Raw genomic sequence first — 14,708 nt, 5'->3', positions numbered from 1 at the left:
GCTCCAGCCATTATGGCTACATTCCAAGCATGGAAAGGACAGGAGAAGTGCAAGAGAGTGCAGCCCTCAGATGAGTCAGCACTTTAAAAACAAACAAAAAAAAAACTACCAGAAGGTCCACCTGATGTCTTCTACTTTTAGCTTATTGGCCACCCCCTAAAGCAGGGGAGGCTGGGAAATATATTGGGCGGGGAGACCACTAACACAGGAGTTCTGCTGGTAAGGAGAAAGAGGAGAATGTTATCCCTGCCATAGCCAATACCGCAGCTTCTTCGGTTTCACTGGAAAGGTCTGCCTGGGCCAACATCGGGAATATTTTCCCAGGAAAAAGAAAGCATTTCGGTTTTCTGCCTTCTCTACTGTCGATTCTCACCCAGCAGACCAGCTATTTCTGGAGAGGCCGCTCACTGGTGAGAGTGATGTCAGAGGGCTGGGGTATGCAGCTGACCTCAAAAGCAGAGATCCTGACCATATCTCTTACTGGCCGCTCTCTTCGGGCAAGTTACTTAACAACACCTCTGAGGGTGCACGGAGTCCCACAGGGATCGATGAAATACTGAAGGCAAAGCATTCATCAAGGGCCTGGGGCCCAACGGGTTGTCAGCAGAGGTTAATTCCCGTCCCTTCCAATCTCGCATTGCCTACCCACCGCACTGATGTTAGTAAACCAAACAGTGCACCCAACCTCGGATGGTACATAGATACTCTGAGCCAGAAAAGTTCGGAATCAGAAGCTCAGGTCGATCACACATAGGTTCCGGGCTGAAAACTTACACGGAGCAGTCTAAAGCTCTACGGGTAACAATCAACTTCTAAAATATTCTGCGTGATCTCATCCCTGCCTACCTTATTCGCTGCATCAGTCACCTACGGCCGTGCGACCAACTGTCTCAAAGCGTAGTGGCTTAGAAAACAACCCAGCTGTATTATGTCACAGTTTCTGTGGGTTGAGAATCTGGGTGTGGGTCAGCTGCATCCTGTGGCCCAGTATTTCGCACAAGACCAATCACGTTATCACCTGGGACTGCAGTCATCTTGAGGTCCCTCTCGGGGCGACTCGGTTTTGGAGCTCGCTCGTGCGGTTGTGGGCAGGATTCAGCTCCTCACTGGCTGCTGGCTGAAGGCTCCCTCAGTTTCTAGCCACATGGGCTTCTCTATAGGGCAGTTCACAACATGGCGGCTCACTTTATCAGAACAAACAAGTGAAAAAGAAGCAAGGGATAGAGTATGGGCAAGACGGAAGTCTTTTATAACCTACTCTCAGAAGAGGCATGCCATTGCTATTTTAGCCTGTTCTAGAATCAAGTCACTAGAGCCAGCGCAACCTCAAAGGGAAGAGGAGGGGCGTTTTAGAAGCTCCCATCAATGTACTGCTCCACCCACCCTTCACTCTCAGGGTTCCAGACACGGGGGCCTAGTTCCTTCCATGAACAAGTCCATACCTTCCTACCACGGGACCTTTGCACAGCAATTCTGTCTGCCTGGTAACCCCTCCCCTCCCGGCTTAGTTCAGATTTCATCTCCGGCCTCATTTTTGCAGAGAAGCCTTTCCTGACCACCGTCCTCCCGAGACACGGGAAGGAGAGGTGCCTGAAACGTGACTCAGCATTGGGTAACTCCATTACCTTCGAGCCTGGTCACTGACTGTCCACCTCTCATCTTGTATGGTTTACTATGTTGGGACTCTCCAGCAGTGACTCTAATCCTCAGACAGACTTTGGATCTGGTTCATGGATTCTTGGTGTATCATGCTGGGCTGCCCCAGCAGTCAAAACAGAGGAAAGAGACAGACCCTGATTTCAGGCAGGGTCCCAGCTCTGAATACATGTGTGTTTCTGGCCAAGTTGCTTTTACCATCTGTGTTCAGTTATTCACTTGGAATAGGTGGGATCGTCAGTCCACAAACCCAGGTGTGGGATAAATATAAATTTCTCTATCATGCCGTACTGAATTCAGTTTCTCTTTGGAACCTCCATTTGGCTGGAGTAGGTAGCAGCTCATTTGCAGAGACCCTTTCCCCAGAGACCGTATCTGTGCTCGGTGTGCAAAGGTGATGGGAGAAAGGCCACCTGGTCTTTGATGTCACCTGTCGGTGGCATTTATCTTTCTGAGTCATTGGTCAATGCAGGTCTCCATGGAGCTGTCCCTATTTCCTGTCTGCAACCTGTCTCGGGTCAAGTGACTCTGTTATTTTTATGACATTCTGGGTTTCACAGGAAACGTGGCATTATTTTTGGTGCCCCACAGGATTGTGGGAAGCTCTAAGAAGTATCTGAGCCTCTGACCACCTAGACGTGCCACGTGGCCACTTCTGCTCTTTTGGGCCTTCCTGCCTCCCCGGGGCTGCCTCTTCTCTTCTGCGCAGAGACCCCACACACCAGCCCTCTGGGGCTTTGCCCCTGCCCCACACCCGGCCCCGGGAGCTGAGGGTGCAGGCCTCCCACAGGAGCGTGGGCACCGTCCTCACTCTCCCTCCCAGCCCTTTCCGCATGACTCCCGGGAACATTCTTCTATCTGCAGAGGAGGGGGGGGGGGGATGCCGTGCTTTGCTCACGATGCCTGCCTCCAAATGTTTTTGGCTAAGCCGTGAGTTCTTTCGGCTCTTCTGAGAATCTGGTCTCGGAAGCTCGGAAAGCCAAGGAACACTCCTGAGCCAGCGTGATAAGGGACACCGGAGGGTGTAGAGGCCCAGGGGAGGGGCCCCATCTGGGCCGACTGTCCAGGAGGGGTGGGCCCGGGAGGCCAGAGCTGAGCTGAGATGTGAGTGGAGTTACATAAGCAAGGGCAGGGCAGCTCGGCCGCGAGAAGAGCCTGTTCAAAGGTGGGAGGTATGGAGGCGGGCCTCTGGGTGGCTGCCGTGTGTGAGAAGGGAAGGCGGATTGTGTCCCCCGGAGCAGCTACAGATAAGGTTGGAGAAGTAAGCAGGGATCTGGTAACGAAAGGTCTTGGATGTCGGGCCCAGGCGTTCGGATTTTATCTGCGGGAAACGTAGATCCATGGGAGGGTTTTTAAGTACGCGGTGATGTGGCCGGCTTTGCACTTTCGAACGCTCTCTCTGGGCCAAGGCGGAGGGCCGGCTGGAGGCAGCACACTAGTGAGGAGCCTGCTGCCACCACCTGGGCGTGGAAAGACGGGGCTGTGGTGAGAAGATGGAGATGGGGTGCAGGGGGCTGACTCCCAAGAGACCAGAGGGCAAGGCCATCCGGGCTTGCTACCCGAGGGGACGTGGAGGCACCAAAGCTAAGAGTCTAGGACAACCCTGTGGCCTCAGAGGATAGCATTTACTGAGCTGGCAGGGTGGCGGCCCCAAGAGAAAAAGGTTGGAGGGGAGGCAGCGGCTGGTTTGGTCTGAAGTCCAGGATTACGCGGACAATGGCCCTGCGGGTGGTCCAGTTCTGAACCTCAGCAGAAGACTTTGGAGCAGAAAAGCCCACATCAGGAGTATGTGAGAGAGGCAGCCTCAGGACTCCAGTACTTTCTAAGAGTTACTGTGGGCTGTGGTCAGCTGGGATGTTCCAACAGCAGATGACCTTGCAGTGCAGGCGACTGGGACCCGAAGGCATACGAGACATCAGGACTCATTGAGGAAGAGAGGTCAAGGGCTGCTCCCGGGGCCTCAGCTATCCCGTCAGGGACCCGGATGTAGCTTGCTTTCTGCTGCACCCTGCTCTGGACTTTTGGTCTTGATGCTAATCCCTCTTGCTAGCAGATGCCTGCTGCCTCCGAAATTTCCCTGTTTCGGAGAAAGAGACCAGTTTTCCAGGACACGAGACATTTCCCCCAGTTTAGCCAGCGCGTTGGCATTGGTACTTGAGATGACATTTATTCGTCATCCCAGTGTGAACAGAGTGTGGTGTGCCTAGCAGCATTTTAGTGGTACCGTAAAGCGTTCGGGAGGCAACAGGGCTCCAAGGAAAGAGGATAGCCTTCGAGGCCAAACAGACCCGAATCCTGGCCTTTCTGTGAATGTTGAGTAGGCCGCTTGCCCTCTCTGAATGTCCCTCTTAGCGTCTCTGAAACATAGTCAAGGGCTGCAAGTGTCCAGGGAGACGATTCTTGGGGAGCGGCGAGCAGTTCCTGGCACACGGTAGCCTCTCCTTCACCACGTTAGCACCCCTGCCCCCCCACTCAACCTTTCTCCCCTTGAGGGGACGTCGCCGTCTTCAAGAACAACCCCAGGATGCGGCGCCTGGGTGGCTCAGTCCGTTGAGCCTCCGACGCTTGGTTTTGGCTCAGGTCATGATCTCACAGTTGGTGGGTTCGAGCCCCACAGGGGGCTCTGTGCCGACGGCGCTGAGCCTGCTTGAGGTTCTCTCCGCCCCTGCCCAGCTTGTGCTCTCTCTCTCAGAATCAATCAGTAAGCTTTAAAAAAAAAATGTTTTCAGGAACAACCCAGGAGAAGACCCAGTCCAACCCCAGGAAATGAATTGCCAGCGGTAGAATTTCACGCAGACGCTGAGGGGCACGGGGGTTTGAGGGGACAAGAGTAGGGAAGATAGGTGGGTGATTAATATATGCTTACAGCTTAGATCCACTCTGTTCACATCGGGCTATCCCAATGAATAGAGTCGCAACCGGGAAGCAAGAGAGTGATTAAAAAAAAATAAATAAAAGTCTTGAAAGCCACCTGTGTCTTGTTAGAGTTCAAGCTAGCAGAAATAGAGCCTCCCTCGCCCTCAGATGCCTCTGTTCTCCTGCTCGTGAGCCTGGCAAAGCTGTGAGTAAGCTCAGAGCCTGCTCGCAGGGTGGGGGGGGAGTGGCTCTGCCTGGTGTGCCCGATGAGTCACTGCCACCTGCCCTGGTCCCCTGCCTGCCAGGTGGCCACTATCTTTGGACATTTTTGTTTTCCTTTGTGGGGAAGGATAATTATGGCTTCCATGCCCTGTGGCTTGATCCATTCTGCCTGCCCAGACAGGGGCAGAGATCCTTCACAAAACCTCTTTTTTTTTTTAAGGGAAACCGGGGGGGTGGCAGGGGAGGGGGGGACTTGAGTATGTCTGAGGTGTGCAGAAGCACCGGTGGCACAAGCGTGGGACCCTTTCGGGATTTGCAAGATGCTTAACTGTGCCCCACCAGTTACCGCCGCCGAATGCAGTTGGTAGGCAAAGTGGCTTAATTGACCTACAGGTTGGTTGAGTTTTAAAACCCGGTACCGATGCAAGAGAGAGGAAAACAGATCTGACAGATCCAGGATGAGGCTGTGTGGTTTACGCAAACACGGACAAAAAACATCCGGGGACAGAACGGCCTCACGTGGAAAACGGCCTGGTGATTAGACAGATAAATGGATGGACGGATGGATGGATGGGTGTTAGCTGAGAGGGAGCAAGGGGAAAGGCAGACCCCAGGAGCTTTTGGATTATGTATGTAGAACCCAACACCCTGGGCGTACGGAAGGTGTTCTAGACGGGCGCTGGACACTGACAAGTCAACCCAGGACCGGAGAGAATGTGTCGATTCTTTCTAAAGAGTTACTCCACACCTGGATGTGGCGGAGTTGGCTGTAGAAGTCATCAGTTGAGCTGGGTCACGATGGAAAACATTTGTGCACGATGTCTGTAGTTGTTAGGTTCTGAGCGTGCACTGAGCCATCATATTCCTGGCTTTGAGTTGCCACCCCAGGAAGGAACCTCGGGTGCATTATTTAACCTCTCTGGATCTCGGTTTCCTCATGTACGAATGAATGCCTGTTTCATGGAGAGGATGGAATGAGGCATATAGTTAGAACTTGGTCCCTGGTCCGGATTACACTTGCGTGTATTACTTTTTTCAACCTATTTTAATCGTCAGGGAACATCGTGCCAGGTCCCTGCTAGACGCTAAGGATATAGACTTCTTTGTTTCATTTTACAAATGTTTGCTGAGCACCTACTGTGTGCCTGGCAGACACTGCTAAGTCCTGGAGGTTGGACTTGGGGGGAACCAGACAAGACCCCTGCCCAAAAGGTGCCTCTAGCCTGGCAAGGAAGACGGGCATTCAAATAATTAATGTACTTAGCATAGACAGGTCTGTGATGAGCCAGCCCAATGGGCTGGACACAAAGAGTATCGAGGCCTCTGCAAATGGGAAAACTGAAGCAAGAAAAGGGAGACGTGCCCAGGTCCCCTCACCCCGTGGGTGGCGAGAGCCTCAACTGGAACACAGACCAGCCTGACTCCAAAGTCCACATCCTTTCTCAACAACGCACAGCGGTGGCTGTGTGTTCCAAGCTTCTGGACGAAGACATCAGGCTGGGCAGAGTTGAGAAAATGCACAGACACAGAGGGAGTCATTTTTCAGAGTCTCCAATTGGGGAAAGATGTAATTTCTGGGATCCAGAGGAGAGGATTTGAGAAGAGTCAGCGCCTGCTGCCCCCCGAGGGGTGCTGGGTGATTCTCGGTGGATGGATGTGGGTCTACGGGAGGACGTGTGCGTCTATGCCTAGTTCTGTGAACGTGTGAATGTGTGTGTATTTCTGCCCCTGTCTGTGTGTTTGTATGCCGTCTGCACGTAGAGGGGAGGCAGGCCGCTGTGCCTGTCCGTGCGTGTGTCTGTTGTTCCGTCCGTACATTTTTGTGTGTGGCTCTACTTATATGTGTGTTTCCATATGTCTACGTGTGTGAGTGTCTGTGCTAGTGACCCTGTGTGTGTCGGAGTTGGGGGTGGGTGGGTAGATTCGTGTGTGTCTGTGTCTGTGTATTTGTATTTGTGTGTGTGTGTGTGTGTGTGTGTGTGTCAGTGTCCGTGAGGGTCTGTGTGTGTGTGTGCCTGGGTGGGGGATGGTGTGGTGTGGTCCGCCTCCCACCCCCCTGATGTTTCGGTGGCGCTGATCTAACTTGTCCTGCAGAACTGGGGAAATGACAACGTCAGTACGTCTAGCCTTATCTCCCAGCCTGCCGCTCTGTCAGAGGAAATGAGGTTTGCTTGGCACATCTACTCTTTATGATGTCATTTTGGCTGTGATCTGCGTGTCCTGCTCCCCTAGGTATTTGTCTTTTGATCGCCTAATGAATACCTGCCAACGTAGAGATGAAGAGAGCGGACATTTTGGAGGGGTTTTTTTCAAGAATTTTTTTTTTTTTTTTAAAGCATGTTAGCCGTCCATCTCTTTGCTGTGGACTTGGAAACCACGGTAAAGGGTTTAGAGCTCTGGCTTTGAAATGCTAAGACTTCGGCTCAAGTCTTCAGTTGGCCCTTTCAAAAGCTGTGTGACCTTGGAGGGGACACCGTGCGTCTCGGAGCCACAGCTCTTTTCCTGCTAACTGCAGAAAGTTCTTTGGAGGGGCAAATATAATAACAGAAGACTATGCTCTCAGAAATCCACACAGTCCTTAGATGGCATGATGTCAAGGCAGAAAGGCCCAGCAAGAGGCCTCTGGGCTCAGAGGTCAGGCAGACTCTGGGTTTGGGTCCTGGCTCCCTTCTTTTCCCAGTGTATGACATTGAGCAAGTTATTATACCTCCCTGAGCCTCAGATCGCTTCTGTGATAAATAGGATATTGCATCTAAAGCACTCAGCCCACTGCTGGCCAGCGTGAGGACCCCCAAAATGAGAGCTGTCAATATTTTTAATAATACAGGAAAGGTGATGGCAGTAGTTATCATCTGTCCCCTTTCAGACTTGCAGTGAGTATAAGCAAGATAAAGACTTTGGAAGTGCAGGGTGAAATGGGCAGTGTGATGGGAGTGATTTACTATTATTTGTCTTTACTATTTCAAGATGCAGCATCGGCAGAGTGTTCTTGGCATCACCACACTCTTGGCAAGTGCTTCGCGTTTCATCTAGAACTCAGAGACCGTTCTAGTTGCACAGAAGGCTGCGAACAAGATGGCCTCCAGCCCAGAGAGGTCTGGGCTGGCTGCCGGGGGCTGACTTCCCCAGGACTCATCCCCAGCCCCTCCAACTGCACCCCTTCTGGAAGATTGCCTCACTCCAACCTCAACATCCCCCTTGCCTTGGAAGATGCTCTTCCTTCCCCCTGGAATATTCCTCATCACCGTTCTGTGCCCTAGATCACCTGGGCTGGGATCCAGGTGCCTCTGCCCGAGCTAAGTCCCTGCTCTGTGCCCCCAGGGCACCGTGGATTCGCCCAACCATGCATGACATCCAGGACACTGGAATGCCCTGCTCTCTGTCTGGCTGCCTCCCGGCCGGGACCCTCCAGGAGGGCAGGGACAGGGACCACGAAACCCTCAGTGGATGTTTGCAGAGTGGACACATGGAGATTGGCTGGCTCCTCTCATTTTCTGGCTCTACTTCCCTCAGAGGCAATACCTTCAGATGGCAATATATTCATTTCATCTGGACCCACTTCTGACAGCCATTTTGTTCAGTAACAGAGATGCTGGAATGATGTACCTGTTGATTTTGGGGGGGGGGGTTGGGTTTGCTTTTGAAACCGATGGGTTCATTTCCTCTGGACTGCTTGTCTCAAATAATGGTGCCACGCAGACCAGAGGACAAAAGATTCCCAAGTGTTTGACCTGCTTCAGCCTGTGTTTTGGGGCTAACACGTGGGTTTGCTGCAGTGACCGTGGAGCTCCTGCCAGAGCTGGGCTCCCAGGACAGATGTTGGAATGCTCTGCAATTTCAGATGAGTCTTTTCGTGGTCAGGTGGGCATCATTCAAGGAGAGATGTATGGTCTATCTGCCTGATGAGGTGTGAGCCTCACAGTGCGAGCCTTTCTCTCACCTAATAACCCCCTGGCACACCCAGTTGGCATTCTGGCACTTGGGCCACCTCGTGGTGCAGAGCGGGGGTCACCAAATGACACCCCTCAAGCCAAATCTAGCCCACAACCTGTTTTTGTAAATAAAGTTTTGTCGGAACACAGCCATGCCCATTCATTTACCATTCAAGGTCTATGGCTGCTTTCGAACTATAATGGCAGAATTGAGTAATTACAACAGACCGTAAGGCTTGCAAAGACTAAAAAATTTTCTGTCTGGACCTTTATCGGAACACCAGATTAAAGAAGAATCTGGTTGAGCTAAATCAGTAACCCTGGGTATCACCCCATCTCCTTGCTCTCCCTCAGCCCAGACATTGGGCTGATCGCCGAGACCAGATTACTTTGCCCCACTATACCATACATTTTCCACCCATCTCTTCCTCAAGTGCCACTGCCTTGGCTTAGCTCTGTCCCCACCCCTCTTGACTGTCACCAGGGCCACCATGAGCCTGTAAGGTGTCTGGGTGAATTAGATAAAGATGTCTCTTCTGGGTAGCTGCAGCTCTATGATACGCATGGTGAGCAATAGGAGGGCTCCTGTGCAGGGAAAAAGCCACCTAAGCCTATTCATTATACCTAATCAATTACAGCTCTCATACCTACTGATTATATCTATTGATTATACATTCTCCTCACCTCCTTATCCAGGTAGCCCTTCGCACTAGAGCTAGAGTGATCCTTCTAGCAAGCTGTGTTCCTCACCTGCTCAACCCCTCCATACCACTCCCCACCCCCAGCCTCACGACAGAGCCCATGTGCATGACATTCAAGCCTGTCATCGTCCGGTCTTTGTCAGTCTCCCAGTCCCATGCATGTCTTACCACCTGCTCGGCCTACCTCACACCTGAGCACTGTCCTACAATTCGAAGTACCCTTGACTTAGACCCCCATGCTGTTCATACTTTGGGGACTGGCACAGTCATGTCCTTCGTGACATACTCTATTTGTCCTTGTATCCATCTGAAAAATGCCTCGTCTTCCTTCAGGTCCACTGCAAGCATCTCAAATGTCTTCACACACTGTGGTTCACAATGTATGCACACATCCGAAAATCAGGGTAGTGGATCCTGACCAGTTTGAAAGATGCTCCAGACTAGAAAAGAAGGGTGCACCGCCCTTTGTCAGGTGCCCTCATGGCGTAGGATGAACATCACAGGCTCTGGGGCCACACTGCCTGGGGTCAAGTCTGGCTCCACGGTTTGTTAGCAAATGACCTTGGGAAGAGATTTAATCACCGTGCCTCAGTTTCCTCATCTGGAAAACAAGGATAACGACAGCACTTTCTTCAGAGCTTGTTGTGAAAACAAAGTGGATATATTAATATAGCCGTGTAAATTGTACACACAGCTTAGAAAGATGCCCTGCGACACGGCAAGTGCTATAAACTGTGTTCGGCTGGTGCGTGCATGCTTGCACACGTGTGTGCGCGCGTGTGTGTGTGACTGTGGTTTTTGATGAGTACTAACTGAAAGCTGCCTCTTAGGCTGGAATCTGTTCTGATCCTTATTAAAGCAATTATTCGACTATATTAGGATTCTTAACAATTTTTTAGTGTTTATATATTTTGAGAGAGGGCACAGGCAGAGGAGGGGCAGAGAGAGAGAGAGAGAGAGAGAGAGAGGGAGAGAGAGAATCCCAAGCAGGCTCCATGCTGTCAGTGCAGAGCCCTAAGCAGGCTCACGAACTGTGAGATCATGACCTGAGCCAAAATCAAGAGTCAGACGTTGAACCGACTGAGCCACCCAGGCGCCCCATATATTACGATTTTTAAAAATTTTGCTTTTCTGTCTCCTTTACTAAACAGTGAACTCCTGGAGGGCAGCAAGTGTGTCTTGTTATCTGCGTTCTAAGCATCCAGCACTGTGCTTGGTTGATTTTTGTAATAAATGAGGAAAGGAGGCCTAGATCCTGAAACCGAACCACCACCACGGGGTCTCCTTCCTACAATTGCAGGGGCCAGAATCCTCCTGCCCCTCCCACCCCCACCCCCACCTTCTCCGATGAGAAACGTGCCCAGCTTGGACGGGATTTGGGTGACTCTCTCCGGCTCTCTGTTCTCCACGATGAGGTGAGAATAGGTGACCACATCTGACTGTCAGCGAGAAGGGAGGAGGGCATAAGGGACCCTCGAGCGAGAAATGGAGCTTCCAAACTGATTCCGAGGAAAATGGAAACTCCAGCTGACCTAAGAGATTTCTATAATGAGAGAAAACCAATTTAAATGCAAATAGCCCAAAGCATAGTTGGGGAAAGGCATCGCACTGCAGAGAAAGGCTGGGGAAAACAAACAGAGCCCTCATCACGAGGCCAGTTCACTGCTGGACGGGAGGGCTGCTTTATCCATTTAGGATTAAAGTCTAAACTAGTGACAAAGAGTCACATGCGTCGCTGGCAGCCTTCCCTGCTGCTTCATGGTGCCGACTGAGAAATGGGCGTCCCTGAGGGAGCCGGTCATCAGCCACTACCACTTAGGGAGCCGCTGTCAGATATCCGTTGCTCTGCAGGACATAGAGAACAAAAGATGCCCCAGAGACGGGCACTGCCTCTGAGGGGCTCACAGCCTAGGGGAAAGGTTAGAACCTGGAGTCGTTTCTGGCACCACAATAGGTACTAACGTTTTACTGAGCATTTACTATGTACTGCCCCCCCCACCCCCGTCTGAATGTTGTATGTGATGGTAATTCGTCAGATTCTCACAGTGACCCTGTGAAGTGGGATCTATTATTATTCCCATTTGACAGACAAGGAAACTGAAGTTCTAAGAGGCAAGGAACTTGCTCCTGTGTGTTGGAATTCAGACCCAGACAGAATGGCTCCGGGGCTCTGGCCCCTACTCATCCCGTGGATGCACTCGTGCATGAGCAGCGGTGCCCAAGTCAGGATGCCCTGGGACAGAGTTGACCACTGGCTTTGGCCTGGAGCCAAAGTGTGGAGGCTTCAAAGTGTGGATTGCCCCGCCACTCACTGTGTGATCTTGGGGGACACTTTCCCTCTCTGGGCCTCATTTACCGAAATAAAAGGAAGGCGGTGGCCAAAAATAATTTTAGGCCATAACATCATATTATTCTAGGACTCCAGCTGCCCTCAAGAATAGCCATTGCCCGGTTGATAAAAACACCTCCTCTGTCTTCCTTCATACGCCCCCAACCCCCACCCCGGCCCTCTACCCATGCTGGCCCATAGCTGTTGCAAGGGACCACTTTAATTTCCTCTTCTGGTTTCATAATTCAAGGACAACACCATCTGCTACATGAAGTCCACGTTCCCTGCTAGCCTCCTTCTCAAAACAAGAGACGGGTAAAGGCTTCATCCGGTTTATTCCACGGATAGAGCAAGAGCCGGCAAAACCAAGTGGGGATGGCTTTGGCCTTGAAAGCTGTATTAGTCCCCTGATCTTCTGGTGGGGCCCCAGAGCCCGTTCTGTCACCCTCACCACCTACCGCAGCCAAATCGTGGTGGTGATGATGACGACGGTGACGACGATGTGTGACCTTTACCAAGGCTCTTCTGAGTCAGGCAGGCATTTTCTTAAGTTTCTTTCTTTCTTTTTTTTTTTTTTTTTGTGGATTCACTTATTTCATCCCTGTGACATCCCTACAAGGAAAGGGCTAAAAATAACGGCCCCACTTTACAGATGCAGAAACTGAGGCCCGGCGGTGGGGGGGTGGGGCGGGGGGGGCTTAAGAAATTTGCCAAAGGCCGTGCAGCCCGCAAACAGCAGAGGCTGAGTTGAACTGGCTGGGGAAATTGTCGCCTCCACACTGAGATGGCCGGCCTGAGAGGATCCAGGCTCCCGGCTCCGGTTCTGACCTCTGACATTTGGGGCATCGGGGGCACTCTCCTTTACTAAACATTCAGGTGACACGTGTTTACTGAGCAGCCCGCGGCGTGCCCGGCGCTGCTGTCCGTGCTGGGAAGCAACAGAGAACAAGGCCCGCGGGGGTCCTCTCTCACGGGGCTGGGCGTCTAGTATAAGCACAGACTAACGCGATCATTGCAGGTGATGATAAAATGCCACAGGGAAAATAGAGTAGGGGGCATGAGGAAGGAATGGGTGATGGGCAGGGAGGCCTCCCGGAGCAGGGGGCCTCTGAGCGGAGATGTGGCCATGCAGTCGGGCCGCGGGTTTCTCAGCCTCAGCACCGTGGCCGTGTGGCCCTAGTGTTATGGAGCCTGCTGTGTGCGTGGGCGGCTGTTCAGCAGCGTCTCTGGCCCCACCCACGAGATGCCAGTAGTAGCCCCTCTCTGGCGGGACCTTGCGAAATGTTCCCGAAGGGCAAAATCACCCCCCCCCCCCCCCGTGAGAATCGCTGAGTCATGAGCTCAGCAAAGCAACGGCACTGGGTGGAAAGAATGGCAAAAGGCAGGCAGGCCGTGTGCTTGGCAAACAGGAAGGAGACTGGTTTGACTGGGGGGGCGGGGGGCCAGGGCAAGGATGGCAGGATCTTCGTGGCTCTTTAAAGCTCTCTAGGGAGCGCTCAGCCCAGAGCTGCTGGTCTGCACCAGGCTCTGTACCGGCTGGGCCCGAGGACACGGCGCATGCTCCAAGGTGATCACCGTCGGGGCGGCTGGACAAGACACTGGGGTCCGGGAAGGCAGCTGTCGGCGTGGGGCTGCCCACGGTGACAATATCCTGGTCAGAAGGCAAGCAGAGAGGTTCTCCGAAGGCAGTGACCGCAGGGCAGGAGCTCTGGGCCACTTCTTGAGGAGGACGTAAGGATGACCGAGGCCTTCACCTTCTCAGCATCCCAGCCCTTCCGTCTTGCAACAGCAACCATCCCGCCCCCATGCCCCACAGCGCACAATCTTCGTGGAATTTCTAATCACGGTACCCCCGCCCCCACCCCCAGCCTAGCCAGGGGGCTGGCATGCGACCCAAGCTTGGCTATCAGATTCTTTCTTCCTGGAATTAGAGTACTGGGCAGCGAATGGCTGGAGTCCATTTTTCTAATGAAAACAGAACAAGGCACGTTCTTTTGTTCTGGCATTATTTTCTACTCTCTCAACAACCTAAGAAACAATGGTTTCTCCCCCCTTGCAAGGGCTGGTTTCTCAGCTTTTTCTTCTCATGCTCTTTCAATATATATCCATTTAGTTCACCACAGTGGGTTTCCGATGCTTGAAGCCCCAATTAAAATAGAAAGAGTGCAATGTGGACAGGGAAAAGAGAGTGTTGATTTCTGATTCACTGCACTCACCGCTTTATATTAAATAAGCTGTATGTCTCTCTCTCTCCTAGCAACCAGGAGCCTCTCCAGGGCCGAGAGAAGAGAAGGCTTTTCCCCATGTTGCTCAGCTCAGGGATGGCTTCTCCTTTGCACTCACCAAGGTTTGTAACTACTCGTTTCTTTGTAGGATAATTTGCTTCATGCCATCCCCCACACCGTGCCGGAAGCCCCATGAAGACAGAGTTTATGGAACCTGCCCTCGTAAGGGGACCAAACTTCCTGGTTTGCCTTTGTCCTGGGGGTTTCCTGGGACACAGACTTCCAGTGCCAAAACCAGGAAAATCCCCAGCAAGTCAAGACAGTGCCCCCCACACCCCAGCCCACCAGGGCCTGGCAGATAAGAAGGCTTCGGGCACCATTTGTCCCTGACATTCAAGAAATGTCTGTCGGAAAGAACCCTTAGAGTCAGCCCAGCAGAAGGCGTGTTCTTTCATTCAGCATTTCTTCACGCCTACTGTGTGCCCGGGAACCAGCTTGTCAGAACCAAGGGGATCCAGGAAGGGTGTCCCGGCAGCCAGGACTGCAAACGTAAACTGGAACTCGACTGGAGAGGGTCTTGAATATTGGGCTCAGAAATCTGGATGCTGTGCAGGTGCAGCAGATCCTGGCTGACTTAGAGGCAGGGAGGAGACGTGAAAACAGGAATAATTTAGGGGTGATGCTTCAGCGGCTCCCCCTCCAGGCTCTCTGGGAAAGGAAACATCTGCAGGGGCTGCTGAACGGAGGGACGGAGCCCAAAGTCAGGGAGCTGTTTGCTCGTTTCTTC

The 14,708-nt window shown here is 52.4% G+C and overlaps 1 protein-coding gene across 4 annotated transcripts in view; it reads left to right on the top strand.

Annotated features, from left to right (window-relative positions):
• Positions 1 to 8,815, top strand: part of LOC102899270 — a 123,782-nt gene extending 114,967 nt beyond the window's left edge. For 2 of the 4 annotated variants that reach the window (XM_045035330.1, XR_006584051.1), the window contains one exon: positions 7,702 to 8,815. In XM_045035330.1, the coding sequence (XP_044891265.1) occupies positions 7,702 to 7,994 (293 nt within the window). In that variant the 3' untranslated portion in view covers positions 7,995 to 8,815. Of the gene's footprint in view, positions 1 to 4,975; positions 6,411 to 6,828; positions 6,967 to 7,701 lie in introns of those variants that run through there. The other 2 variants (XR_006584064.1, XR_006584046.1) reach the window with 2 other exon arrangements.
• Positions 8,816 to 14,708: the final 5,893 nt, after the last annotated feature.

Source organism: Felis catus, chromosome A1 (assembly GCF_018350175.1).
Source record: "Felis catus isolate Fca126 chromosome A1, F.catus_Fca126_mat1.0, whole genome shotgun sequence".
NCBI classification, from domain to species: domain Eukaryota; kingdom Metazoa; phylum Chordata; class Mammalia; order Carnivora; family Felidae; genus Felis; species Felis catus.
This window is presented reverse-complemented; position numbering and strand designations above follow the sequence as displayed.